Source organism: Crinia signifera, chromosome 2, assembly GCF_055691185.1.
Source record: "Crinia signifera chromosome 2, ASM5569118v1, whole genome shotgun sequence".
Classification (NCBI taxonomy): Eukaryota; Metazoa; Chordata; class Amphibia; order Anura; family Myobatrachidae; genus Crinia; species Crinia signifera.
Window position 1 is genome coordinate 57,184,766 of NC_139218.1, and position 27,371 is coordinate 57,212,136.

The following is a 27,371-nucleotide window of genomic DNA, read 5'->3' on the forward strand; positions in this document are numbered from 1 at the left end:
TCAGGGAGGTGCGCAGAAAAAAAATATCCTCCCCCCTCATGCTGGCTTAAAAGAAAGGGAATAATTTTGGCACCCAAACAGTACTTTTTACCTCACAACTAGCATTTTTGTCAGGTTTAGACGATTTAAACCATCTAAACATGGTCTGCCTGGGTGCGATATAAGGAAAACAATTGAATTGCTGCCCCTGATCTCTTGTCACTCTAAACAGGAGATTAGGGGTAAATGTATTAGGATGAGAGATTCAAAACGTGAGAGATTTGGTAAGAAATCTCCAGTTTTTTTTAAATCAGCAATCATTTACACTGCAAAATCAAACTGGTTTTGCAGTGTAAGTGATTGCCACTTTAAAAAAAATTCTTACCAAATCTCTCACGTTCTGAATCTCTCATCCTATTATATTTCCCCCTAGGTGTGCAAAAAAAACAACAAAAAAACAATTGACTCATCCCTTAAATGTTTAACTTGCAAGTTTATGTTTTTTATCTTTTTACACCGCAGCAAATATTAGCTTATCGTTTGTCTTGTGCCACCTCATCTATTTCTCTGTTCTTTTTTTAGCTTTGAACTGGCGTGATGAACAGCAAACCTGCGGACCAGTCCTGATGGATCGCTCACTTCTGGATCAAGACCAACTACATGTTTTTGCAGATGATTTTAACCCCTCGTAGTTTACTCTAGGCACCGTTTAATATTGTGAGCTAGTAGTCCTATAACAAGCAAGCACTAATAAGATGCTCACACCTGTGTGATGAAGGAGCTCACTACTCAGGTGCATTGTGTATATATTGTATTAACAAAGCCCTCCGCTCTTCTATTTTCATTGTCCCAGAGAGGTTTCCATTGAGCTCCTGATTACGTGTCACTTTTAGAAAAAGAAATTGTATTGTGATAATTGTGAATTGAAAATAGTTTTTCATTTTTTTTTGTTTTTCTTTTTGAGGCATATGAATTGCTTTCGCAGTCTTTTCAATTGTGGAAGTAAAGGGGCACAAACCTGAAATATTCTATGGCTATCCCCTCCATTCAGTTTGGTTTAATCAAAAGCTCTGAATGAAATTAAAGGGCTACATGACGCTAGTATTTTTATTTGTTTATCTCCCATTTTGGAAGTTGAGGTGTTTTTTTTGTGATAATCATTTCAATTAATCTCAATTTACACCTCTCAAACCCCCATCCCCCTTCCCCAGATGAATTATAGCATATTCCATTGCTAAGCTTCTAAGCCACACTCTGACATCAGTGGGGTAGATTTATTAAGCCTGGTGAAGCGATCAAGTGTCCTTTAAAAATGCTGCATCCAAATAGCACCTAACTGTCATTTTTCAAACCCAGCCTGTCAGCAGATTTACTGGTAACTTGTCACTGCCCACTTTATCATTTCACCAGGCTTTATAAATATGCCTCAGTATTCTTTAAAGACCATTATTCCTCAGTATTCCCTTATAAAGACCTAGGAGTTCTAGGTCAACAAAAATTACTTAAATCTGTTTTAATTAGTGGCTCATGCTCAGAAATTGGACAGGCTAGGGCAGGGGTGGCCAATCCGTTCTTTGAGATCTATCAACAGTCCAGGTTTTCCAAATCACCTAGCTGGTGCACAGCTGCAGTCATTACGAACTGTCACATTTTCAAACCTGCTGCATACATTCCTACTATAGATTCACAGGTGGCCAGAAAAACATGAACTGTTGGTAGATCTTGAGGACAGGTTTGGCCACCCCTGGGCTGGGGGATACCTTCATCGGAAACTTTAAAAAAAACAGTCAAAATAGGTTGAGTTGCGTAAACCTTTCCTCCACTATGGCCCAGTAATGATCCTTGCGTCTGCTACAGTAAATTCCTAGCAGTGTTTCTAAGCTCCCTCCGTACTAAGCTTCCCATTAACCCCAGCTGTGGGGGTCCAGGTACTCCTTTAAACTTAAAGGAAACTGCATCTGTGCAATAACCAAGACCTTTCTAGAAATTACTGTAACTGCGCTTATCTCTGGTCCCTGCCCCTCCCCCCTTTTAATACATCTGCTCCTTTTTAGGTTTTCATCATGCCATAATTACAATGTTGGGTGCAATTTAGCCTCATAAGATAATTTAATGTTTTAGTCTGTGTAAAAAGTAGAATTGAAAGAGATGATAAAATAGGCCTATTTTAATATAAATAGAGACCAATAACTTTATAGTTTTAACATCATTCCTGTGCATTTATTGTCTACAGTTCTAAAAAATTGTCAACTGAGATTATGATTAAAGTGTTTAGCTACGGAATCCACCATGTTATTTGACAAACCAGCGCAGACTGCTTTAGCATGGAGATCTTCAAATTGTGGTTTATTCTCCAAGTGCAGCTCCACTGAATCTCTGACACGTGTAGTGGAGAATACTAGCTAGAACTACAGGGTATGTCTATGAAGCAGTGATAACAGTGGAGAAGTGTGCGATGACAACCAAACCGCTCTGAAGTAACATTTGTCAAGTGCATTCTATAACAGTATAGGAAGTAGCTGATTGGTTGCCATTGTAACTCCTCCATTGGGATGCTTCTTCACAGTCATCACTGATTTATACATCTACCACCAAATTTCACCTGTTTCTGGGGAAATGTATCAAGTAGTGAAGTAAAGAGTGGATACATTTCCTGTATCAATCACTCAACTTCAACCTATCATATTATAGGGTGTACTTAATGATCTCTTGATGCTGATTGGTTGATATTGGCAATGAGTCCACTCATCCACTTCTCCACTTAATGCACCTGCCCCTCTGTCCTCTTTACAATGCATCAGGTATCAGAGGATAGGACAATGGGCCTAGCTATGTGGTTTGTAATAACTGTAAATGTCACTTATTTCATTCAATGGATCTACGTGTAGCTGTCATAATTATTTCATGCAGATTGTGAAAGAAAATACAATGTAATCTGTAAAATGTGTATTGTGTCTCACTAAGTTTACACTGTTAAAGGTTCCAACACTGTTATGCATAAAAAAGTGAGACAGAGCTGCTATAGGATGACTGTGCAAAATAATAATAAACAATTAAAACTACAAAAAAAGTAAGAATACCTGATAGAAAAACTAAATAGGAAATGCAACATTTAAATACATATCTGAAAATACAGAAGAATTTGCTAATTGTTCTAATAGAAGAACAGTATGTAGTGCTTATATACCTACAGTATGCAGTGGTGGCAGCCATTTTGTGGGTTGTACTGATATATCAAAGACCAATGTTTATCTGTTCAGTAGGAAGTAGCAATATTGTGATGTCATTGTTTCCTAGTTTATGATCCAACCAGCTGAATGGCTTTGTCTACTAAAGTTAAGTACAACAATTTTTTGATCAGGATGGCAATGTGAACAATTACTGCCTAGAAGAAGATCCAAATCTGTGATACTTTTTCTTAAAAAATAATCATCCGATTTCTTGTGAAATCAGGCGAGGGGAAAAATTGGGTTTACCCACACACTACATGATTTTTCTCCACGGACATATGGTCAGATTATTTAGAATTCAAACACACTTGTCGGCGTTTTGAGGACGGGATTTTCCATCTTGCTCAACAGACCGGATAATTGCACAGTTATGACTGTGTGCAAGATTTGTCCGATCTATCAGCGTAACACAGAAACAATCATTTATACATACTATACAATAAATCAGGCCAGCTACCAGATTATTGGCAAATCCGCCCCATAATATTTGTATAGCCTGTACTAAGGTCTAGTAACAGGTGGATATTCCTGTAAAAGTAGTCATAATGGGTATCCAATTACCTGTGAAGAAACAGCAGGAGGGAAAAACATGCATGGTTTTGCAAAGTTGCCCAATGTTTCTACAATAAAAAGAAAATAAAAAATTTGGTTACCCAGATTGGTCGCTTGAAAATAAAATAAAAATTCTCCTGAAAACACACAGGTTCAGTGAAACGTGTTTTTACTGTCCACAGCTTTGTTTTCATGTGCTAAGGCAGGTGAAACAAAATCCCTGATAAGCCAGCGCGTGCGGTTAATTGGATAGCCCCGGGCAAACCTATGATGAATGATCCAAGTAATTGGATACCCTGAATAATGTCTTATTTGAGAATTTGGGCCTAATTCATATTTGTGCATAAACCTGATGGTTTGCATACAAATACTGTATTTCGGCATTGTGCACATGTGCAGAACAGGTTTTGCAATATCGCTCGCGGCCCTGTCGGCCTCAACATGCTTGATATGCTGTGGCGTTTGTGTTGCGAAACGGGGACCTAGCTCTGGTTCTGTCTTCAAAACAGGGGTCGTGACTCCATTTTGAAGGTAGCCGGTCCAGGACCTGCCAGTTTCTGTTTTCAGCTGCAGTGTCCAAAGATGCAGCTTCGGATGAACTGTATAACCATCGGACATCGGAGTAACCCTCAGGTCATTGAGGATGTTCTGCGTCATCTCATTCATGCTGCGGCTTTTAGGGCACTGCGAGCGGCATCACAGGGCCTGCGCTGCCATGTGCAGTATGGCTAATGTGCATGGGCTGATCATATAACTTTAGAGATTTACGGAAATATCTGCTTATCAGAGGCCCATAATACAGGCAAACAGCCAACCTTATTATTAGATGTATGTATTTGTTTTTTGTTTTTTGTCTGGGAAAAAAATTATCCATATTTATTTAGCAATCTGCTTTATTATCTAAGCCAGTGGTTCCCAACCCTGGTCCTCAAGTACCCCAACAGTGCACATTTTCCAGGTCTCCACACAGAATCGCAGGCAAAATAATTAGCTCCACCTGTGGATCTTTTAAAATGTGCCTGAATAATGAGTGCACCTGCTGGGTGACCTGGAAAACATTCACTGTTGGGGGTACTTGAGGACCAGGGTTGGGAATCACTGATCTAAGGTGTAGAAATAAAACTTTACCTCAGCTTGTATCTTTTATTGGCCAACAGAATGCCAGTAATAAGTTTGCCCTGAAGGAGTGGTATCATGAAATGTAAAACATTTTTCAAGTTAAGGGTAAACGGTTGAAGTTTGTGCTGCATGCTAGTTACTGCACACTTCTCTAAACTCCTCCTTCCCAGAAATCATTGAATACAAATGACAAACTGACATTCCGTAGACCGTTGTGACCAAAGCTCGCAGCATGGATGCACAGGACTGGTGGAGTTCTTTGTTTTGTTGTGCTATCAATCTGCACTTCCCTCACCAAGTATCACACTGCCTCAGTTGTAGCTCTATAGCAGCGCTATGATATCCCATCCCTAGCATGACAGTGGGTATCATTTATAACATACAAAAGCAGACCGTGTTTACCCTGCACAGAGAAAATATAAATGTATTTGCTCCCTTGCATGGCAACATTTTTTTTTAATATTTACTTACAAACATGAATCGGGTCCATGTCTCTTATAGATGGAAAATGTAAGCATGTAATATAGATTACAAAGCTTGCATTGAGTCTACAGATTCTCAGCTACAGTGTAAAATGGGGCCATAATTAGATGTATAGCATGAGAACCAATGACCATCAGTTCTGTGCTTGTGCAAGATTAGCCTTTTTACTGATTCCCACCCTTAAAATATGCCCCTCCCATCACTTTACCTTTTTCATTTTACTCCGCAAAGAAATCTTGGGTTTGCCCTGTTCTATCCAACCTGGCTTCCTGGTGCAGCTACTTCGTTCTTTGCCAAAGCCCCTCCCTCTCGGCTTGTCCAAAGTCCTGCTACTCAGCAAATGCTACCGCATTGTATTGCACATACCTGCTTTGGCGGGAATCGGGATGCAGTTCAGTCCAAAGCAGGTTTGTGCTCCATAATAGACGCCAGTGCGTTTGCTAAGGGAGATATGGGTCTGCTACTGCAACAATTGTGTTTTTTTAGGCAGGTATTGCAACCAGTAATAATAATAATCTGAAAATAATGGACAAGAGTGCAAATAAGTTTCTAATAGATCTTTGAAATCTGGTTGATCTAGGAATTGCAATACCTCTGCATACTGTATATGATGACTGTATAGAAGGAGTTTCACTATATGGAGATTTTGATGATTTACACTTGATACCACCCCTATGAAAGTGTACCTGGGGCAAGTACTGCCACTTTTTCTGGAGGGATAAAACAATTGCCATGGTAGAACTGTTATTCATAAAATGTGCCCCAAGCATAACTTTATACTGGGCTGGTCTGTAAACTATCAGCCTGTTTGCTACTCTACCTGCATACAGTGGATACTGCTAGTTTATGGTCTGAGTCAATATTTCTAGGAATACAACTTACTGATTCTCTAAGAATTACTGACAGGACTGTGATGTCACTAGTGAAGGGAGAAATGATGGTATACATTCTCATGGATATTCGTTCAGTCCACAATTTGGCTTCCTTCCCTGTATTAGGTGACCAATACAATTTAAGATCATGTTGTAAAGTCTGTGTGCTGGTTTGACACCAGTATCTGCCAGGCAGCGGTGCTTATGTTGTACACAAAATTGTACTAACTTTTCTCACTATAAAAGTGGAAGAGTGAACTAAATGCATCACACGATGTTCTCAATCCAAACTGCTGCTCTTGTCTGGTTATAAAATCCTCAGCTGATATTCAGACCGATTCTGATTGTTTGATAACATTCTTCCTTTTGAAATAAGTACTATTTGTAGATTTGCCTAGATTATTACTGTTGTTTCTTTTATGTGAGTTTGTGCCTTTTTTGTCTAATATTCCAATGCAGGTATATTGGAAATAAATATTCTAGAAGACTCTTGATGTGTTATGTCTCAGTTATAGCTTCCAGCACATACAGCAGACCCCTTTCACATCGACACTGACTACTGGGTACAAGCCGGTTTCTTGCCGGCTCGACCCGATAATTAGTGCGATGTGAAATGGGTTACTGGGTCCCGCAAACGGGTAGCAACATGGTAGTAAGAACCGGTAAAAGAAGCAGAGTTCTTAATGGTTCGTTGCTGTGCAGTGTGAATGGGTTAAATGGGTGGAGGAGGCAGCTCTTGGAGCAGCGCCAGGTCTAAGAGATGCCTCCTCCTCTGCCCCCGATGATGCGCGGACTCCCTGTCGCGCCCCCGGATGATGTCAGCAAACTGTCAATAATGCCGGTTAGATGAGGGGATGTAAACATCCGAAAATGCAGGGTCGCGCCGGGACTGAACCATTTCAATGTCCCGGTGCGACCATGCATTTTGCGATGTGAAAGCAGTACTAGGGGCATGCACATGGCGAGATATTGACTATTCGATTTCCTCCTGGTGCATGGAGCCGACTATATGACTATATGCAATTTGACCTTTGGCTAAATATATTATATGCTACAGTCAAATTTGCCTTCCCTGCACAATCTGTTTTTACTTGCGATACCGAACTTGCGGGTCCACACATCGGTATTGCAAACAGGGTAAACACGGTGCGGTTTTGGCTAACTTTTCTTATGATTTTGACTATATAGTCAAAATCATAAGCCAAAATCGCACCGTAGGTTTTCACCTTAATAATATCGGTGGGTTGTCACCAGTCACAGCTGATGCACTGAATCCAGATCAGATACTGTTTACCCATTTGCTAAATGATGGTGTTTATCAATAACTATGGGGGTAATCGTCTCTTCATCTAATCTGATTATGTTCATATATGGCTATACAGTACTGTACAGTGCCCTGCAATGTTGTATGCCATTCTGTATTGTTCTGCTGTACTATATACAAACAAATCACTTAAATAAGAGATCTATATAAGCAATGCTCTAATAATGATGACTATAATACACAGGTAGTTGACGCACTGAACAACATATAGCATTAATAAACCAATGTTAGATTGCAGCACTAAATGTCTGGAATTTATAGTAAATACAGTGTCTTTGGCTGAGCATTACCCCACAGGTGATGGTGGCTGGCTGGTTGCAGAGTTTTAGTTCTGAGTTAAAGTCAGTTTATACATAATATTCGTTAAACCATCTGCTTTATCTACTTAATGAAAAAAAAACTTTAAAGATGTGAGTCCCTTTGATAGATTAGCAAATTACAGGATGCAGACCAACAGCTCTCAAACTGGGCTCTGACCCCAAACTCATCTCAGCATGGGGGAAGTATCAGTAAACCAAGGAGTCTAAAAAATCAGTTGAATTAAGTGTAAAGGCCCCATACACTGGGCAACTCAGCTGCAGTTTGGACTCTTCCTGTGATTGTGGTGACTGATCTCAGGAAAAGAGACTGCAGGTGAATGGCAGCGGGACCAATGAGATGCGTGTTCCCGTATGCATTGCACCAGGCCCTGCGAGTCGCCCCAGTAGGAGAAGCGATATTGGCTGGGTTTGCGTGCTTTATATGGGAAGGCCCGTGCCTTGCCACAGTTTTGCTATTCGGGAATGCTAAACCTATGGCAAGACATGCCGGGATTTCACAACATCTGGAGGGCCACAGTTTGGACATGCCTGATTTACGATGTCTGGTTGATGGGTTGACAGTCAATAGGTCGACATGGTCAAAATAATGCCAAACAAAAGGATGACTGTTAATGGTCGACACATGAAACTTGTTCTTACAAGTGGTCATAGACTTAATGATAATAGTGTGACCGAAGTATGGTGAAGCACTTATACATTGTCCATTTCGGAAGATTTCGACATAGTGGAGTTCTTAAAAAAAAATTGAAGAACTCCATGTCGACATTTTGCTTGGGTCAACCTTTTTGTCAATGTCGATCTAGACCATGTCAAACTTTTTTCGACATAATCCAATCCAGCCTTCACAGCAGGTATAAGCTATAACATTCAAATAAATACATTATTTGAATTTGAAGGTACCGTGTTTCACACTATTTTATTCTCCCACCACGCCCTAGTGGATGGTAGGGCATGAAAAACCGCCTGGCAGCACATCAATTAAAAAAAAAAGTGAAAAACACCATTTCAGCCTTGACCGTCGACCTGAATGTTTGTGTTCACCTAATGACATGTTGACCTTCCTATGTGGCAACCTTGGCTCATGTTGACCTTAGTTCTGTCGACCTAACGACCATATACAATGTATGTCATAGTACCCCTAACATCACAGGAAGTAAGATGTTTTATTTTACAGGTACTAATGTCATGCACTATTTGAGACACCTATAGGGTCAAAAAACGGTCCTAAAATAGCAATACTAATAGGAAAGTGCCAAAGTAACAGTTACTGGTATGTAACATGTATAATACATACAGAACAAAGGGGCAGATGTATTAACCCTTAACAAGAGATAAATGCAAGGGTGATAGAGAGATAAACGTCGAGCCAATCACCTGCTAACTGTCATGTTACAGGCTGTATTTCAAAAAAGTCAGTAAGGAGCTGATTGGCTGGCCGTTTATCTCTCTATGGGCCAGATGTATCAAGCTTCAAAAAGTGATAAAAGGGAGAGTGATAAACAACCAGCCAATCGGCACCTACCTGTCATTTTTCAAAACCAGTCTGTAACATGTCAGGTAGGAGCTGATTGGCTGTCTGGTTATCACTCTCCATTTATCACTTTTCAAGCTTAGTACATCTGGCCATATCACCCGTGCATTTATCTCTTGTTAAGGCTTAATACATCTGCCCCATATTCTGCAGTACTTTATTGTATAGCAATAACATTCGCTGCCAAATTAGAAAATCTACGTTCTCCACCGCTTGAACACAACATCATTACATTTCACCAAGGGAAAAATAATCAACCAATATATGTTTTGAACTGTGGGAGGAATCCAGAGCACATACAGGAAATCCATTCCATGCAAACATTGGGAGAACAAACATGCTCTCCTTGGTCAGAATGAAGGAAGGCAGGAATGCTATCCACTTTGCTAATCCTCCAAGTTGGTAAAAGAAACCACCATATGTGATGCTATAGGCTTGTGCAGGTGTGCACAGGACCATCCATTACCAGGAAGAGGAAAGAGATGACATTGTGTCTGTCAGAGGCGTAGGGAGGGCGGAGCCACCGGAGCTCATGCTCCGGGCGGCGATTGGTTGACTGGCGCCGCCGGCCCGCCCCCCCTCCGCAAATGATCCCTGCAAGCGAAGCAGAGATGGCCGAAACGGATCATTAAGCTGATCCGCGACCTACCGGGTCGCGTGGTGGAAAGATACGGATCTTTTAGGCAGACCCACGGTTCGCTTTTACAGAAAGGGGGATATACATGACCGAGTAAAACCACTGATCGATGGCTGGGTGCAGAATCACCATCGATGCCAACCATCAATGGCGTCTGCACCGATGGCCATCCCTGGCAGCAGCTAATCTTTCTATCACTTGTAGTCACAGCACTGTACTCAGTCTACAGAGGTAGTACATCTCAGCTGCCACAGGTGGCAGCACTGAGATCAGGAAAATGCATTGTAAACTGAGACGGATCACCTTTTTTTTGGGGGGGGGAGAGAGATCGACGGGTCATTCGTTCGAATGGGATCAGTTCAAAAGATCCAGTTCGTTCGCGAACGACCCATCTCTAAAGTGAAGTGTCTGCATAAGTAACTAACGGCCCGGACAGCGTGCGCAGCGCCGGCGGCTGCCCTGCCCGCCCGGTCCCTGCCGCCAAGCATCACGGGCGGTAAGGCCGGGCGGCGGGCTGACACCGAGTCGGACCTAGGCTATGTCCTCCTCCTGTTTCTGAATTGCTGCTGCTGCTCGGTCCGGCTTCCGGGCAGGGCAGGCAGCGTAGCAGCACTGACCTTGACGCACTGTACAGAGCAGACCCCTCCCAGTACCAGCAGCAGCCAGAGTCACCTGTCTCTGACCCCCTCCCTGGCTACAGCAGCGTCACTCATCAGCCTTCCCAAGCGCTGGCTGTAGCCTGGAGGAGGAGAAGGTGTCTTGCTGGCTGCCGCCCGTGCCTTATCCTGTTATTGAAGGTGGAGTGATTATTTATTTGTTTTACAGCTAAAACAGTTCTTACAATAAACAAAGTAATGTGCTTGTTTTTTTGGTGGATTTGGGGGGGGGGGGGGGGGGGTTTAGAGTGAATCTCTGGCTTCTGCTGCTGCCCTGGCCTGCTGTGCTGTATATATCTTTATTTATGCTGTATATATCTATCTTTATTTATTTATCTTTATTTACAGCTGTCAGCATGTTATATAGCGCAGCAGATTCCGTTACAGGTTGTTATATAGCGCAGCAGCTTCCGTTACAGCGTCTTATTTAGTGCAGCGGATTCCAGTACAGTGTGTTATATAGCGCAGCAGATTCTGTTACAGTGTCTTATATAGCGCAGCAGCTTCCGTTACAGCGTCTTATATAGTGCAGCGGATTCCGTTACAGCGCCTTATATAGCGCAGCGGATTCCATTACAGTGTGTTATATAGCGCAGCAGATTCCGTTACAGTGTCTTATATAGTGCAGCGGATTCCGTTACAGTGTCTTATATAGTGCAGCGGATTCCGTTACAGTGTCTTATATAGCGCAACAGATTCCGTTACAGTGTCTTATATAGCGCAGCAGCTTCCGTTACAGGTTGTTAAACAGCACAGCAGATTCCGTTACAGTGTCTTATATAGTGCAGCAGATTCCGTTACAGTGTCTTATATAGCGCAGCAGATTCTGTTACAGTGTCTTATATAGCGCAGCAGATTCCGTTACAGTGTCTTATATAGCGCAGCAGATTCCGTTACAGCATCTTATATAGCGCAGCAGCTTCCGTTACAGTGTCTTATATAGCGCAGCAGCTTCCGTTACAGGTTGTTATATAGTGCAGCAGATTCCGTTACAGTGTCTTATATAGCACAGCAGATTCCGTTACAGGTTGTTATATAGCGCAGCAGATTCCGTTACAGCGTCTTATATAGCGCAGCAGATTCCGTTACAGTGTCTTATATAGCACAGCAGATTCCGTTACAGGTTGTTATATAGCGCTGCAGATTCCATTACAGCGTCTTATATAGCTCAGCAGATTCCGTTACAGGTTGTTATATAGCGCAGCAGATTCCGTTACAGCGTCTTATATAGCGCAGCAGATTCCGTTACAGTGTCTTATATAGTGCAGCAGATTCCGTTACAGTGTCTTATATAGCGCAGCAGATTCCGTTACAGTGTCTTATATAGCGCAGCAGATTCCGTTACAGTGTCTTATATAGCGCAGCAGCTTCCGTTACAGTGTCTTATATAGCGCAGCAGCTTCCGTTACAGGTTGTTATATAGCACAGCAGATTCCGTTACAGTGTCTTATATAGTGCAGCAGATTCCGTAACAGCATCTTATATAGGGCAGCAGATTCCGTTAGTGTCTGGTACTTATGTAGTATCTGGACGCCCGATTAAAAAATCGGGTCCATCCCATCGCATGCGATGCGATGCGATGGACCCGATTTTCCATAGGATTCTATGGGAAAAAGGGTCCTTTTCATTTCCCCACTATCCAACTACGCATGGAGTTGGATATAAACCAGTGGCGAGCGTAGCGAGCCACCGAGCCCAAAGCGTGGCGAGCGCAGCGAGGGAATGCGGAATACTTTTTAACGAATCCACATCCGCTCGCCGCGCTTCGGGCTCGGTGGCTCGCTACGCTCGCCACAGGTTTATATCCATTTCCATGCGTAGTTGAATAGTGGGGAAATGAAAAGGACCCTTTTTCCTATAGAATCCTATGGAAAATCGGGTCCATCGCATCGCATGCGATTTGGTCGGATGCGATGCGATAATCGGGCGTCCAGATACTACATAAGTACCCAGGGTCTTATATAGCACAGCAGATTCCGTTACAGGTTGTTATATAGCGCTGCAGATTCCGTTACAGCGTCTTATATAGCGCAGCAGATTCCGTTACAGGTTGTTATATAGCGCATCAGATTCCGTTACAGCCTCTTATATAGCGCAGCAGATTCCATTACAACGTCTTATATAGCGCAGCAGATTCCGTTACAGTGTCTTATATAGCGCAGCAGATTCCGTTACAGTGTCTTATATAGCGCAGCAGATTCCGTTACAGGTTGTTATGTAGCGCAGCAGATTCCATTACAGGTTGTTATATAGCGCAGCAGATTCCGTTACAGCGTCTTATATAGCGCAGCAGATTCCGTTACAGCGTCTTATATAGTGCAGCAGATTCCGTTACAGTGTCTTATATAGTGCAGCAGATTCCGTTACAGTGTCTTATATAGCGCAGCAGCTTCCGTTACAGTGTCTTATATAGCGCAGCAGCTTCCGTTACAGGTTGTTATATAGCACAGCAGATTCTGTTACAGTGTCTTATATACTGTAAAAGCACTTATTTTCGCGTGGCTTTAATTTTCGCGATTTTCGCGAGCCTTCTTTCATCGCGAAAATTAAAGCCTCGCGAAATATCCTCCCCCACTACGGGGGTTCTATTTACATCAGGTATAGTAGCAGGTACAGTGGATAATCGCGAAATTTTCAGCTCGCGAAATCGCCGATTTTGTCATTATCGTGAAAATTACTGCTCGCGAAATTAAGTGCTTATACAGTAGCGCAGCAGATTCCGTTACAGGTTGTTATATAGCACAGCAGATTCCGTTACAGCGTCTTATATAGCGCAGCAGATCCCGTTACAGTGTCTTATATAGCACAGCAGATTCCGTTACAGGTTGTTATATAGCGCTGCAGATTCCGTTACAGCGTCTTATCTAGCGCTGCAGATTCCGTTACAGCGTCTTATATAGCGCAGCAGATTCCGTTACAGGTTGTTATATAGCGCAGCAGATTCCGTTACAGCGTCTTATATAGCGAAGCAGATTCCGTTACAGTGTCTAATATAGCGCAGCAGATTCCGTTACAGGTTGTTATATAGCACAGCAGATTCCGTTACAGTGTCTTATATAGCGCAGCAGATTCCGTTACAGTGTCTTATATAGCGCAGCAGATTCTGTTACAGGTTGTTATATAGCGCAGCAGATTCCGTTACAGCGTCTTATATAGCGCAGCAGATTCCGTTACAGCGTCTTATATAGCGCAGCAGATTCCGTTACAGCGTCTTATATAGCGCAGCAGATTCCGTTACAGCGTCTTATATAGCGCAGCAGATTCTGTTACAGCGTCTTATATAGCGCAGCAGATTCCGTTACAGCGTCTTATATAGCGCAGCAGATTCTGTTACAGTGTCTTATATAGCGCAGCAGATTCCGTTACTGTGTTTTTTAAGTTTTTTCTTTTCAAATGTGACATGCCAACACATGTTAGCCTCGCCCCCAATTCATTACTGGGGGGGCGCGAAATATGCCATTGCTCCGGGCACCATGGCGCCTAGCTACACCGCTGGTGGCTGCTGATCACCATGAAGGACAGCGATTTTCCCATAAGGCCCCACTGCTTGTGTGTCTTCCCCATTACCCTGTACAGGTGTGCAGCAGGTGACAAAGGGGCCGATTTATCATTCAATATTTGTGGCTGAATCCCGGAAAACACCTGTTTTTTGGGGGTTAGCTACAAATATTAAGTATCACCCGAATGTATCAGAAGGGACCGTAGCAGGAATCTCCAATCCCTCCAGCACCGCTGCCGGTCGCATCCCCCATTTATCAACATCGGGCAGCAGCGATTCGCATCCCTGGGCTACCGCCATTATGAGGTGGCGGTAGTCCATTGTAACCTATGTAGCTACGGATCGCACTGCTTGTGGTTAGCGCTAACCCCCCTGGTGCCTGGCTCAGCGCATCGCAGGGATGGGCTTCTTTCGGAGCCCTGTCCCTGTGAGCAGGAGACAATACATTCGGGTGATAGGATCGCATTTTACAATGCGATCTTGGGCGGTAATATTCTGCCCAGATCGCATTGAGCGATCCTTGATAAATGAGCCCCATAACCTGGTCACATACCTCGATAGCAGTGTGTGTCCCAGAAAAATGTACTGTGTGAAATGCAGATACTTTGTGCAGTTCATGCCAACCTCCATGTGCTGAATTGAGGACAGTAACTATACAAATAAGAGGTTCGTAATGATTCACATTCCAGACATTTTTTAAAGATTTCACTTGATCAAGCATCACTTTGCATTTAATTAGGCAAGAATTTCCAAGACTCTGCCATTACAGTCCAAGTTTTAAGGATATTGTTTTCTTGAGCAGAGGTGACTTACTTGGTACCCTAGTCAATTTGATTTAACCATTTGGAATTAGGCATAGGAACAAACTGCACACTAATGGTGGAGTTTGGGAAACACTGGTTTATGCCATGCATTAAAAATTGGTCAGCAATGTGACGGTGATTGTAGCACATTTTATATTTTGCATCTATCAGAAATAAATCCAGCTCATTTATCCATGAATGCCCAATGACTGCAAACTAATCATAGCCATGAGTTTTTAATTAATTCATGCTGATTGAAATTGTGAAATATGAACTGTGGGAATGTAAACGTTAATTCCTTACAGTAGTGGTTCCCAAACCTTTTCACCTTTTCTTCCTACTGATCTAGGGATGCCAATCCCAGGGAATTTTTTAAATTCCGACATTAGGGGATGCTAAGGAAGACAAACAGGGCAATGCACTGCAGTGTACTGTATAGAACTATTAGTGTCCATCAACTACAAGTGGGGTGACAGGTTTGCATCGGGTGTGGTATATCTCACAGACAATGTCAAGGTCGACATTGAGAAAAGGTTGACACAAGCAAAAAGTCGACGTGATAAGATGGACAAGTTTTTCACCTCTTGTGAAACGTGTGTCAATGTTGGCACCTAAGCAAGTGGACCACCAATCTGTAATCGCTTTGGGACAGATACCTCACGCCGCTACCGCTGAGATTGGCACACTTTACCATTCCCAGAGTCATTGGAGCCCACCTTTTCTATGTTGACACTTTTTCAATGTCGACATTGTGCATGTTGACCTTGACACTGTTTGTCAGCCATCCAAATAATATCTGGCACCTTTATCTAAAACATAAATTACAGTTCAACACACACCCATCCTGTGCACACCGTCATCTTGTGGCCAACTGAGGTACATGACACAGTGCACTACTACAGCCGAACACCAGGAACTTGTAACCCCTAAATGTCTGTAATGTAAATAAATGGGCAATGGTCTCATTAGCATTAGATTTATATGTATTCTAAATTCATGAGCCGTGGATCCAAAACGAGGCTTGGACCGCACCTACATTTAACGTCACTTCCGCTCTCGTCTGCATCCTGGCAACTGCGTCTACATTTCATTTCCGTTTTCTGTTGGCTTTCAGCAACTGGTGTCAGTGAGTCACGATATGGCGGCCAGCTGCATAGAAACAGGTATGCGTCATATAACCGGGGTCCATCATCCACCACGGGTAGCACAGTACTATCCCCCATACCCTCAGATGTGGAAAGTTATGTCTGTAAGCCCTGCAGCCACGGGCGGTAACCCCCGAACACCCTTTCACCGATCGAGAAGTCGCGGCGATAACTGGGCGTGAGAACGGCTGCAGCCATGCCCACAGGTGGGGGTGAGAACGGCTGCAGCCATATCTACAGGCGAGTGCAGCCCCACCGTGGGGAGCAGGTCATAGCAAAGAGTTACTATCCAATCTGACGAATGACAGATGAGAATGTCTGCCGTATTTGGACCGAGTTTCCCAAACTCAACCATTACATTCCAGATTTTAAGGATATCTATGCTTGAGCACAGGTGATATAATACCTCAGCTAAATTGTTTTAGCCATCTGGACTCAAGAAAGGATATCCTTAAAACTTGGACTGAAATGGTGTCGTTTTGGAAACACTGGCTAAGGATCTGGGGAAGACTTCTAAAGCCTGAACTAGAGAAGGTAGAGGTGTTGATTCATGGACTAGTACAGGGGTCTTCAACCTTTAAGACAGCGTGGGCCACCTAAAAAAATCCAGTGAAGCCCGAGGGCCACTAAAATCGCCTACGGAATTTCGGACAGCCCCATAGAATCACAGCTCCCCTATAACGTCAGCACAGTCCTTCATAGATAGTTGGCACAGCCGCCCATACTCAGCACATAACCCCCCACACACACACCCTAATAGTTATCAGCAGCAAATTTGGGTTCCAGTGCAAACAGTAAAATATTGGTCCCCCCCCCCCCATATATAATTTGATATTGAATAAATTGCATGCGCCGTAGGCGCGCTCCCAAAAACGGGTGTGACCTAATTATAAGGGGCGTGGTCTAATTATAACGAGTGTGAACTAGCAGGAAAACAATTACCTGACACCTCTTTTGCAACCTGCATGACCAGACATTGGTTACCGCAGGAATGGTCGTTGTCCTCACACGCTTAAGTTGAATGAAGGCTGCACAATGACATATAAACATAAAGGCCCACACAGTGAAATAGTATGCCTCACAGATCAAACCCAAACAATGAAAGGCTACTTAAATCAATATACACTGTTACACTGTTTATCCGTAATGCCCATTACACATTGTGCATCACACCATAGTGTCCATTAGACATTATGCCACACACCGTAATACCTGTTGTACATTTTCATACACCATAATGCCCATTACACATAATGCCGCACCGTGATGCCTATTACACATTAATCCACACAGAATTATGCCCATTGCACATTATGCCCCACACTGATGCCCATTATGCCACAGACCATAATGCCAGCAGTACTCCTGCTTATACAAATGATGCCCCAGCAGTGCCCCTCACCTAATGCCCCAGCAGTGCCCCTCACACACAATGCCCCAGCAGTGCCCATCACACACAATGCCCCAGCAGTGCCCCTCACACACAATGCCCCAGCAGTGCCCCTCACACACAATGCCCCAGCAGTGCCCCTCACACACAATGCCCCAGCAGTGCCCCTCACACACAATGCCCCAGCAGTGCCCCTCACACACAATGCCCCAGCAGTGCCCCTCACACACAATGCCCCAGCAGTGCCCCTCACACACAATGCCCCAGCAGTGCCCCTCACACAATGCCCCAGCAGTGCCCCTCACACAATGCCCCAGCAGTGCCCCTCACACACAATGCCCCAGCAGTGCCCCTCACACACAATGCCCCAGCAGTGCCCCTCACACACAATGCCCCAGCAGTGCCCCTCACACACAATGCCCCCAGTAATGCCCCACACACAATGCCCCCAGTAATGCCTGCAGCTTTGCCAGGTCCCCTGCTCCCGCCAGATGTACCTCCTCATCCTGCAGCTTTGACGGGTCACCTGCTTCCACCATCCATGCCTCCTCCTGCAGTTTCGCCGGGTCCCCTCCGACAGCTGTGCCTCCTCCTCCTGCAGTTCCAGTGCTGGGTCCCCTGCTCCCGCCAGCTGCGTCTCCTCCTCCCGCAGCTTCGCCAGATCCCAACTCCCCAGCTCGTGACCAGACGTGCCTCCTCCTCCCTCAGCCGCGCTGGATAAACTCCTCTGCCCTTCCTGCAGCCAATGGAAATCGGGTAGGCGGCACCCAAGGGGACTCCATTACACTGCCTCCCTCTGTAGCATTTTCTTTTACTTAAAAAAAAAAAAATCCTGTGCATGGCGGGCCGGCGGGCAGGGGGCCACTGAGATCAGCTCCGCGGGCCACTCGTGGCCCGCGGGCCATGGGTTGAAGACCCCTGGACTAGTAGGTTCAGAGACTGATACTAGTATTCTTGAGTATTGCCGAGTACTACATATGGCTTGTCCCTGATTTCAGCACTGATGCCAAGCCACGATTGATTTACCTACAATCAAAATCCCGACATGGTCAAAAAACCTACATTTAAAATATAGACAGGTCAAAAAATACACGTCTTTTCATATTTTTTTGTGTCTGTATGTTGACATAGGTCGACATGAACCCCATGCTTCGGGCACAGTGCCGCGCTGTACTCGGCACACTATTATTTCCCCCCTCCATGTCCACCGGAATGGTAAATCATGTACAAGTCGGTATTTTGACCAGCGGTCAATGGTTGTCGGTATTTTGACTGTAAGTAAATTGACCGCATCCCCCTTATTTGTCCCAGTATGAAGCTGGAGCTGAAACACCAGCAGTATCTTCAGGTCTAGCAGGAACACTATCCCGCTTATTGGAAGCCTACAGTTGTTTGCACATCGTCTGTCAATGACCAATGGATGAGTTTAATTGTTGCTTTGTTCAGATGGAGGCTTCTCACGCCAGCGTTTCTCTTGTGCTGGAAAGCAGAAATGTCTGAAAAGTGACCTATTAGTTGTCGTTAGCCGGTTTATACAGCTGAACCTGCAGCGAGCTAAAACAATGGGCGCCCAAATTCATATGAAAATTGCAGGTACTTGTGTAGTATCATGGCTCCCACGATGGGCATCGTATAGGAAAAAATCGGATGTGATGCGATGCCATTTTTCACAGAAATCATTGACATGTGTTAAACTCATGTTAAATGCACCCCAAAGGGCATTTGTTACTTTACCACCCCCACTATGAACGCTGAAGCGTGGCGAGCGCAGCGGTACGCGTCCTCTGACCTTTTCATACCCCCACTATCCACGTCGGCGTGGAGTTGAGAATAGAAAGTGTGGCGAGCGGATGCGGATACCTGTAAAGCCCGCGAGGGGACGCGGATACCTGTGAAGGTATCCGCGTCCCCTCGCAGGGCTCGCTGCGCTCGCCACGCTTCGGGCTCGGTGGCTTGCTGCGCTCGCCACACTTTCTTTTCTCAACTCCACGCCAACGTGGATAGTGGGGGTATGAAAAGGTCGTAGGACGCGTACCGCTGCGCTCGCCACGCTTCGGGTTGGCGTTCATAGTGGGGGGGTACAGTGTGAAAAAAGACATTTGGGGTGCTTTTAACATGTTTGCTAATAATTTAAATGCATTTGTGATCAAAATCGCATGCCATTGCATCACATCGCATGGCATGCGATGCGATGGCATGCGATTTTTACAACAAATGCGTAAAAAAAACCAGAAAAATCGCATGCCACTACATATGGCATGCGATGGGAGCCGTGATAGCATACAAGTACCAAATTGCATATAATTGTCAGTATGCAATTATGGGCACCTATTAAACAGTTAAATTGTCCCCCTCTATGTGTGTGCGTTATTGTGAGATGTGCTACTAGAATAATGGTTATTGTATGGGCTGTGAAGAATCTTTAGCCCTATTTAGGCAGAATAAAGCACTTCATTCCCTTGGTCTCCCAGAAAAAGAATTGCACTTTTTGCAGATGGTACAAAATGCAGCTGCCAGGCTATTAACCAACCAGCCCCACAACGCCCATTCTCTACTCCCTTCACTGGCTGCCTGTAATACCCCTTTTACACCAAAAATCCCGGCATTTGGAAGAAGGATCCAAGCGGGGTCGGATCCGGGATTTTCTCCATTTACACTGCGGTGCCCACCCGCAGTGTAGACGGAGGCGGCGCATCATCTCCAAGCGCCGGGACCGCGGTGATCCCCACCGGATACACCGATTGCCGTGCTGGGGGCGGCCCAGCACCAATTTAAGCCCCCAGCTGCCGTCCGGGAGGTAAATGGATGCCGCACAAAGGCAACCATTCACCTCCTACGCTGCCGCCGCTGCTGTCTGCAGAGTATAGCAGACAGCAGCGCAGGCTGTCTGTGCCCCCTGTCCAACCTGCGGACGCTGCGATCCGCAGGTTGGACGTCCCCCATTCATGTAAATGGGAGCCGGGTCATCCGACCCGGCGTACCCATTTACACCGCCCTCTACCCAGGTCCTGGCCGTGTTCTACATAGGTCAGGACCTGGGTAGAAGTCCCGTGTAAAGGGACACGGCGTGATGGATTTACACCGCCTCTGACCCGCCAAAGACCCGGAGTTTGGAGGCGGTGTAAAAGGGGTATTAGATTGGGAATTGCTTTTGAGTTGGCTTAATGGCTTTTAAAGCCCTTCATGATCAGAGCCCAAAGTACCTGAAGCAGCTTCTGATTCCTTACTGCCCATCTTCATTACTGCGATATGCAGATGATTGTTAACAATACCTAGAATCTGGGGGTAGAGCTTTCGGCTTTGTGGCTCTGACTCTATGGAACATTCTTCCCTCCAGTGCTATTGGCCCCCACTAGGGTGGCCAATCCCGGGATCGGCGGGATCCCGGGATTTGGCCCCCAAAACGCCGGGATTTCAATCCCGGGATTGGAGTTTCCAATCCCGGGATTTTCGGGATTAGACTGCGCATGCGCAGTCTAATGCCGGGCAGCGGCTGAGCACTCGCTCAGCCGCTGCCCGGATACTCCCATACCCGGCAGAGCAACCCTGCGCAGCGTGACCTCTCAGCGTGACGAGAGGTCACGCTGCGCAGGCAGGCAGGGATGAAGCCGCCCGTCCACCTAGCCAGCCCACCCAGCAAGCAAGCAACTCCGCATTATGAAGTCGCCCGCCCACCTAGCCAGCCAGCCGACCCAGCAACCCGGCTCCCGAAGTAGGAAGCTGCCCACCCGGTATCCCGGCTCCCACCATGCCGCCGGCCGGATGAAGCTGCACACCCGGTATCCCGGCTCCCACCCATCAACCCGGCCGCCCCTGCAAATGTAAGTAAATGCGGGGCGGCCAGGGCGTTTTTTTATTAGGAAAGCCAATCCCGGGATTGAGCATTTTTCAATCCCGAATCCCGGGATTGAAAAAATGCCCCGGGATTGGCTTCCCTAGCCCCCACTCAAAACTTTCCTGTTCTCTCAAGCATCTTGCTAATATCCAGTGTTAAGCTTGCTTTGCTTTGTGTGCTCTAAAGGCAAATGTAAAGCACTTTGAGTCCTATTGGCAGAAAAGTGCTATATAAATATTATCATTTGTAGTTAGGACACTATCTAGACCTCTGGCCTTAAACATATACCACATTTTCAGGATATATGTGGTTATTGAATGAATGTCACAACATTGTGGAAAAGCATTTAGTCTGTTTTTGACCATTTAGGGGAGTATTCAATCCCTGCCGCTATTTCTGATGGGGGAAATAGTGCCTGGAGCCTATTCAATGCTGTCTTGGCCGATAGCCTTGAAGAGGCAGATTGGGCCCGACTTCAGAAGCTGTCGGGCCCGTTTTGCGGATAACGGCCGTGAATTGTCGCATTGCCCATGAAAAGCATGTGTTCTTAACAATGGACTCAATATAAATCCATGAATTCAATTAGCAGAGACCTTTTTGTTTTTACGTTTTTCTTTTTTGTTTCTTTTTACAGATGAACAAGCACGGATTAGGTTCCAGCTGGAGTTGGAATTTGTTCAATGTTTGGCAAATCCCAATTACCTTAACTGTAAGTATTGTGTGAAAATAATGTTCAATAAGGCACAAATTTAATTGGATGCAGTAATTTACCTTCTGGGAAAACGATGGTAGCCGCGGTGTTTAAAGTCGGTGGTTATTCAGTTACAGACCAAATTTTTTGGGCATGGTAAATTATACACTATAAGGCGTAAACTGATAGAACCTGGGATAATTACCTGAAGCTATGGTTTAACATGTTTGTGGGTTGGGATCATTTGGTCTACAGCATGTTGGTCGACATGGGTCTAGGTCGATACGAGCATTAGGTTGACAGTCAAAAGGTCGACATGGGGTTTTTCACTGTGTTTTGACCCGAATGTCGACATGGGCACAGTTTCAAGTGCACCGCATCCCCGTTTCGCTCGCGATGCTTCGGGCACGGTGCCTCATGCACTATTTTATTCTCCCACCACGTCCTAGTGGATGGTAGGGCATGAAACACCGCCTGTCCGCACATGTCGGCTCAAAAAACAGTGACATTTTGTGTCGACCTTGACCCCTGTCGATCTAATGGTGTAGACCAAATGACCGTATCCTGTTAAGTTCAGCCTGTGAGCTGTAATTGAATAGCTCTGGTTGCTCATTTAACCTGCAGTAATTATCCATGACTTGTCTGGCCCATGGTGCTAGATTAGGATATAGGGTGTAAATATGGGAATTCTGTAGTCTGTGTCTATATTCTATGTAAAACTTTACAACGTTTTCAAGTCATGTACAGCTGGACAGGTAATTGCCATTTTGTGTGTGTTGCATGAAAAATATTGTGTATATAACATGCAAATATGTAATTCGCTCACTTTTTGTATTTATTGTTACACTTCTGTTACATATACTGGTGCTTCCCTATTGGATCAGAATTGTTTTCACAGCAACCCTATGCCAAAAGTCTCTTATTGAGGAATATAGTAAAAAAATATTAAATTAAATAAATTGTGTTGGTCATACTTATACCCCTTTCACATCGTAAATGCTGGGTAAATCCCAGGATTTGGACAAGGGTCAGTCCCTGGAGCGACCCTTCATTGGGGGGCAGGGGAGGAGGCAGTTATTTCAACTGATGCTGCCTCGTCCCTATAGTGTGAACGGGACCCGTATCGCTCAGCCCGTGTTACCCGTTCACACTGCACAGCATTCTGGGTCCGACCGAAGATTAAATTAATCCTTTTTTTTTAACCTGGGTCGGAATGCCGGGTTGCTGGACCCGGATAATTTTCAAATGGCCTTTTCACACCGCACTTTGACACGGGTTATTTGTGCAATGTGAAAGAGGTATTAGGTTTTATTATGTGATGATGGACTCAAACAAAAGGTAGACTTGAGTTTTCCATTTTTTGGACTTTTGTATTCTTTAACATCCACGTGAACTCCGATTGGGCGAGCCATGCGAGGGTACGCGCTACACTAAAGTACACTAACAATTTAACAACAAAATCTAGGTTAATAAAGCAGGAGTCATTATATTTGGTATTCCTGTGGAAAGTACTTTGTCATTTTGCACTGAATACCAGTGTTACCCATATACCATTATGTGTCTTATACATCTGTCTTTACCCATATCTAGTCCTTGCACAGAGGGGATACTTCAAGGAGAAGCCATTTGTGAACTATCTGAAATACTTACTGTATTGGAAGGATCCTGAGTATGCAAAATATTTAAAGTAAGTTGAAGACACGCCTTTATCAGAATTTGGAATATATGTGTGTGTGTGGTGATCCTTCTAGGATCTGGTCAAGACAGGTTGTTGAGGTACGGGGGAAGCATGGAGCGGGTGGCCTGACCGCCTGCCTCCATTACTGTGGGGGTGGGCCCAGGCTGCCAAAGTCACAATTTGAGGCGTTACTATTGTGGTGTGGCAGGACGTCGCCATTTGGTGTGAGTCTGGCCCCGCCAAAGTCACTGTGGGGGAAGTGCGGAGCAACTATGGTGGCGCTGGGCTTCCCTGTGTGCAACGGTGGGGACAGACAGCAAGTTGTTCTAGCAGGGCACTGCTAGAGGGGCAGGATACATTTTGCCCTTTAAAAATCATGGAGGGCTAAAACAGCCTAGTGTGAACCCTATGCTTTGTTGGAGAATACGTTACTTGCGACCTAGCGAACGGGGGTTCTGATTGGTTAGTCCCCGGCGGACCCATTAGCAGAGGAATTTCACCACTACTTATAGGTTATGGCCTTTAGACCAAGGGGAAAATTCATTCAGGAGTTCTTTTGCAGCATATATCTGTGTGCTTATGGGTTTAAATGGCCACCATCCAGAGTGATGTGACTAGGAAGCAGCAGGAGACTCTGCAGATTAAGTTTATATACAACACTTGTATATCAGTGTGTGATGGAGTCTCTGAATTTGCATGCTATAATGCAGAGGCTCCGGCTTGTTTCCACACAGAGTTCTGTTGTGCTTCGTATACAGACTGTCGCACATCAAATTAAGCAGCAGTCTACCGGTGCATCTTAGTCGCATTGCGACGTTACCAAGATGCATTTTCGGAATAGGAAAAATCCAGCACTAGCAGAGTTGCACGGGACTTGTCAGATTACTCCCGCCAGGTATTGCTCACTGCGCGGCGTATTAAGGCTGGATGCATGAGGACACATGTACGTTATAAAATAAGTGGGTAGAGATGCAAATTAAATATGCAGCTCAGAGTTTCTGTCCCCATAAAAGCGAGAAGTATATGTTTAATATTTTGTTACTATAATATGTAAATGTGTTTGCTGTAAATTACCTGGGGTGGTTCTGTGCTCTCCAGTTACTGTATATTGCTCTCGCACCCATTGCTGTGCCTTTTTGTCTTCATCAGGTACCCACAATGCTTGCACATGCTGGAGTTACTGCAGTATGAACACTTCCGCAAGGAGTTGGTAAATGCCCAGTGTGCCAAGTTTATTGATGAACAGCAAATCTTACATTGGCAGCACTACTCTCGCAAACGAGTGCGACTGCAGCATGCCCTGGCAGAGCAGCAGCCGCAGAACAACACCATTGGAAAATGACGCACTTGTCTGAGCCACCTTCTGACTGTGGATCCCACAATGCACCACACAGGGTGCAAAGACTGGATGTGCCCAGCAGTGTGGGAATACATCTACCATAACTACGTGGATGTTTAGGATATCAGAGAGTACATAAACCTTGTTTATATCCTGATCACACCAGTAAACCTGGTTGTAGTACATGTGTTTACTGTTGCCCTCCCTCCTATTCTTTGCATTGTACCAAGAAGCGGATGCAATGAGACTGTGCGCTACATAAATTACAATGGTAAATAACTGTTTTGTGGATCTAATTGTGATGCCCAGTTGAAACCTCCCACAGAATATCTTTCCAGTTATCTATACCAGTGTAAATCAGAATGAGGGCAGGTTCCGGACTCCTATACTGCTTGACAGACTTTTCCTATGATCATGTGACTACTGCAGCAGAACGCTCACTCTAGCACATCTAAAGGATTAAACACCTATAAAGATGTATTGTAGGTTAATCCCAAATGCCTTGGTACATTATGTTATTATTTATAATGATCATATATTTGGACCCCCTCCCTGTTCCTATATTATTGGTGATCATTAGATTTTGCTACTTTAGCTCACCAATTTGTGAATATTTTGGTTTTATATTTTTGTCTTTGACAATTTTCTTTTTGTTTTAACTTTATTTTTTTGTACATAAAAAATAAATAAATAAACACTTGGAGGGTTTTCACAATCATCTATATAAAGTGGTATCAGAATAAAACCTACCTTAGCTTATTCAGTGTTGTAAAGTCAGTGCTGCAAATATGAAGACATGATCCAATCTGTTTTTTCTTTTATGAATTGATTTAATAATTTGAGTATTTCAGAACTTTCACACAACAAAAGCTGTAACTTGAGTAATGGACATTTTAGAGACATAGAAAGCCACTGTATGGCTTTATTATAACTGACTAATACATATACAGTCGCTGATATTTATACTTAATGAGATGTTCTTCCTGCTCGGACTTATGGGCCATACACATGGGGCGATGACAGACAGATCGCTTAGAATTGAAGCACAGATCGCTCCGTGTGTATGGGCGATGGCAATGCACAGTCCCACGCGTCGCTATCACCTAACTAGATATATACTGCATGCAGTATAAATCTAGTCAGTCTGTGTTCTCCCAGTTGAGAACATGGGCAGTGACAGATTGCACAACACACATCACTGGTGCAAAGCTGTGTACTGAGCGATCTGTACTTAACTAGATTGCTCAGGACACTGCTCCCTTCGCCCATGTGTAAGGGGCATTAAGAGACACATGAATTGAAATGTTTTAGCTCCAGCAGCCACTAGAGGGCACCCAATGGAGATATTCAAATGTAGCTCTGTTGCAAGCTTAAAATACATGAAAAGTTATCCGTTTGGGTGCTGAAATGGGACTTTTCCTGGTGCGCAACTAATCTAATGGCAACATACTGTATATAAGATCAACACTGCAACTGAGTCTTTGCTAGGTCATTGATATCAGAACTTGGCCCTGTTACATAACCCTTCCTCTAGTTTGTTCACTGATTCGGATATGGGATGTGGGCAGTCACAATACCGATGTGCCCAGCAGTGCCGGCACCGGGATCTTGACTGCCGTGATGCTGAACGTAAGTATGTGGGTACTGTTTGTGTTAGACCGCAAGGAGGAGAGATTAGGTTGGGGAGGGGGTGGGGTCGGTGAGTATACTTACCTGATCCACAATGCCAGTCATCCATATGTTTTGTTTTTTAGGATTAAGATGAAGTTCAAATCTAAGTATGGCAGAGTTTGGTTCTTTCCTAGTTGTTGGGGCAACATGGGTGCATAGTGATTAGCATCAGTGTTTCAGAGTGTTTCAATGGGACAGTTACGAGGAATTTAATTTCAACTAGACTGTGCCCATTTCCTGAAGACGGAGGTGTGAAGAGGAATTCCTTTTCTGCTGTTGTATCCAGTGCATGTGGCAACAATATGATGGTATTAGTTAATATAATTGAATTATTTTTTAAACAAAAAGCTACCTGGGGTGTTGGCCAAGCCCATAAGGCAACAGTGCAGCTAGCCTGCCGAACACTGGTCTTCTGCCCCAATTTCAGATTTGAGGGCCCATTCAATATTTGTGGCTAAATACCCGAAAACACTTGTTATCGGGGTTTAGCCACAAATGTTAAGTATCACCCAAATGTATGTAGGAGGAACTGCAGCAGGAATTTACCATCCCTGCTGTGATCCCTCCTGCACCACCGCCAGCCGTATCCCCCATAGGTTTCTTTGTATCAACATCGG

At 44.5% G+C, this 27,371-nt stretch overlaps 2 protein-coding genes across 2 annotated transcripts in view; both read left to right on the top strand.

Annotated features, from left to right (window-relative positions):
* Positions 1-6,725, top strand: part of PITPNA (phosphatidylinositol transfer protein alpha) — a 69,881-nt gene extending 63,156 nt beyond the window's left edge. The window contains exon 12 of the mRNA XM_083172172.1: positions 562-6,725. The gene's annotated coding sequence lies outside the window, so the exon portion shown is untranslated. The remainder of the gene's footprint in view (positions 1-561) is intronic.
* A 9,306-nt stretch (positions 6,726-16,031) lies between these two features.
* On the top strand, positions 16,032-25,842 carry MED31 (mediator complex subunit 31). The gene is made up of 4 exons (XM_083172173.1): positions 16,032-16,168; positions 22,010-22,084; positions 23,657-23,753; positions 24,894-25,842. The coding sequence occupies exons 1-4, from the start codon at positions 16,144-16,146 to the stop codon at positions 25,084-25,086; spliced, it is 390 nt and encodes a 129-aa protein (XP_083028299.1). The 5' UTR covers positions 16,032-16,143; the 3' UTR covers positions 25,087-25,842.
* The last annotated feature ends 1,529 nt before the right edge of the window (positions 25,843-27,371 follow it).

What these genes read in the sequence shown, in the direction of transcription:
- MED31 (XM_083172173.1), top strand. Translation starts at nt 16,144, where the DNA reads ATGGCGGCCAGCTGCATAGAAACAG. An exon ending in AAATCCCAATTACCTTAACT is followed by an intron (nt 22,085 to 23,656) that starts GTAAGTATTGTG and finishes ACCCATATCTAG; the next exon opens with TCCTTGCACAGAGGGGATAC. An exon ending in GAGTATGCAAAATATTTAAA is followed by an intron (nt 23,754 to 24,893) that starts GTAAGTTGAAGA and finishes TGTCTTCATCAG; the next exon opens with GTACCCACAATGCTTGCACA.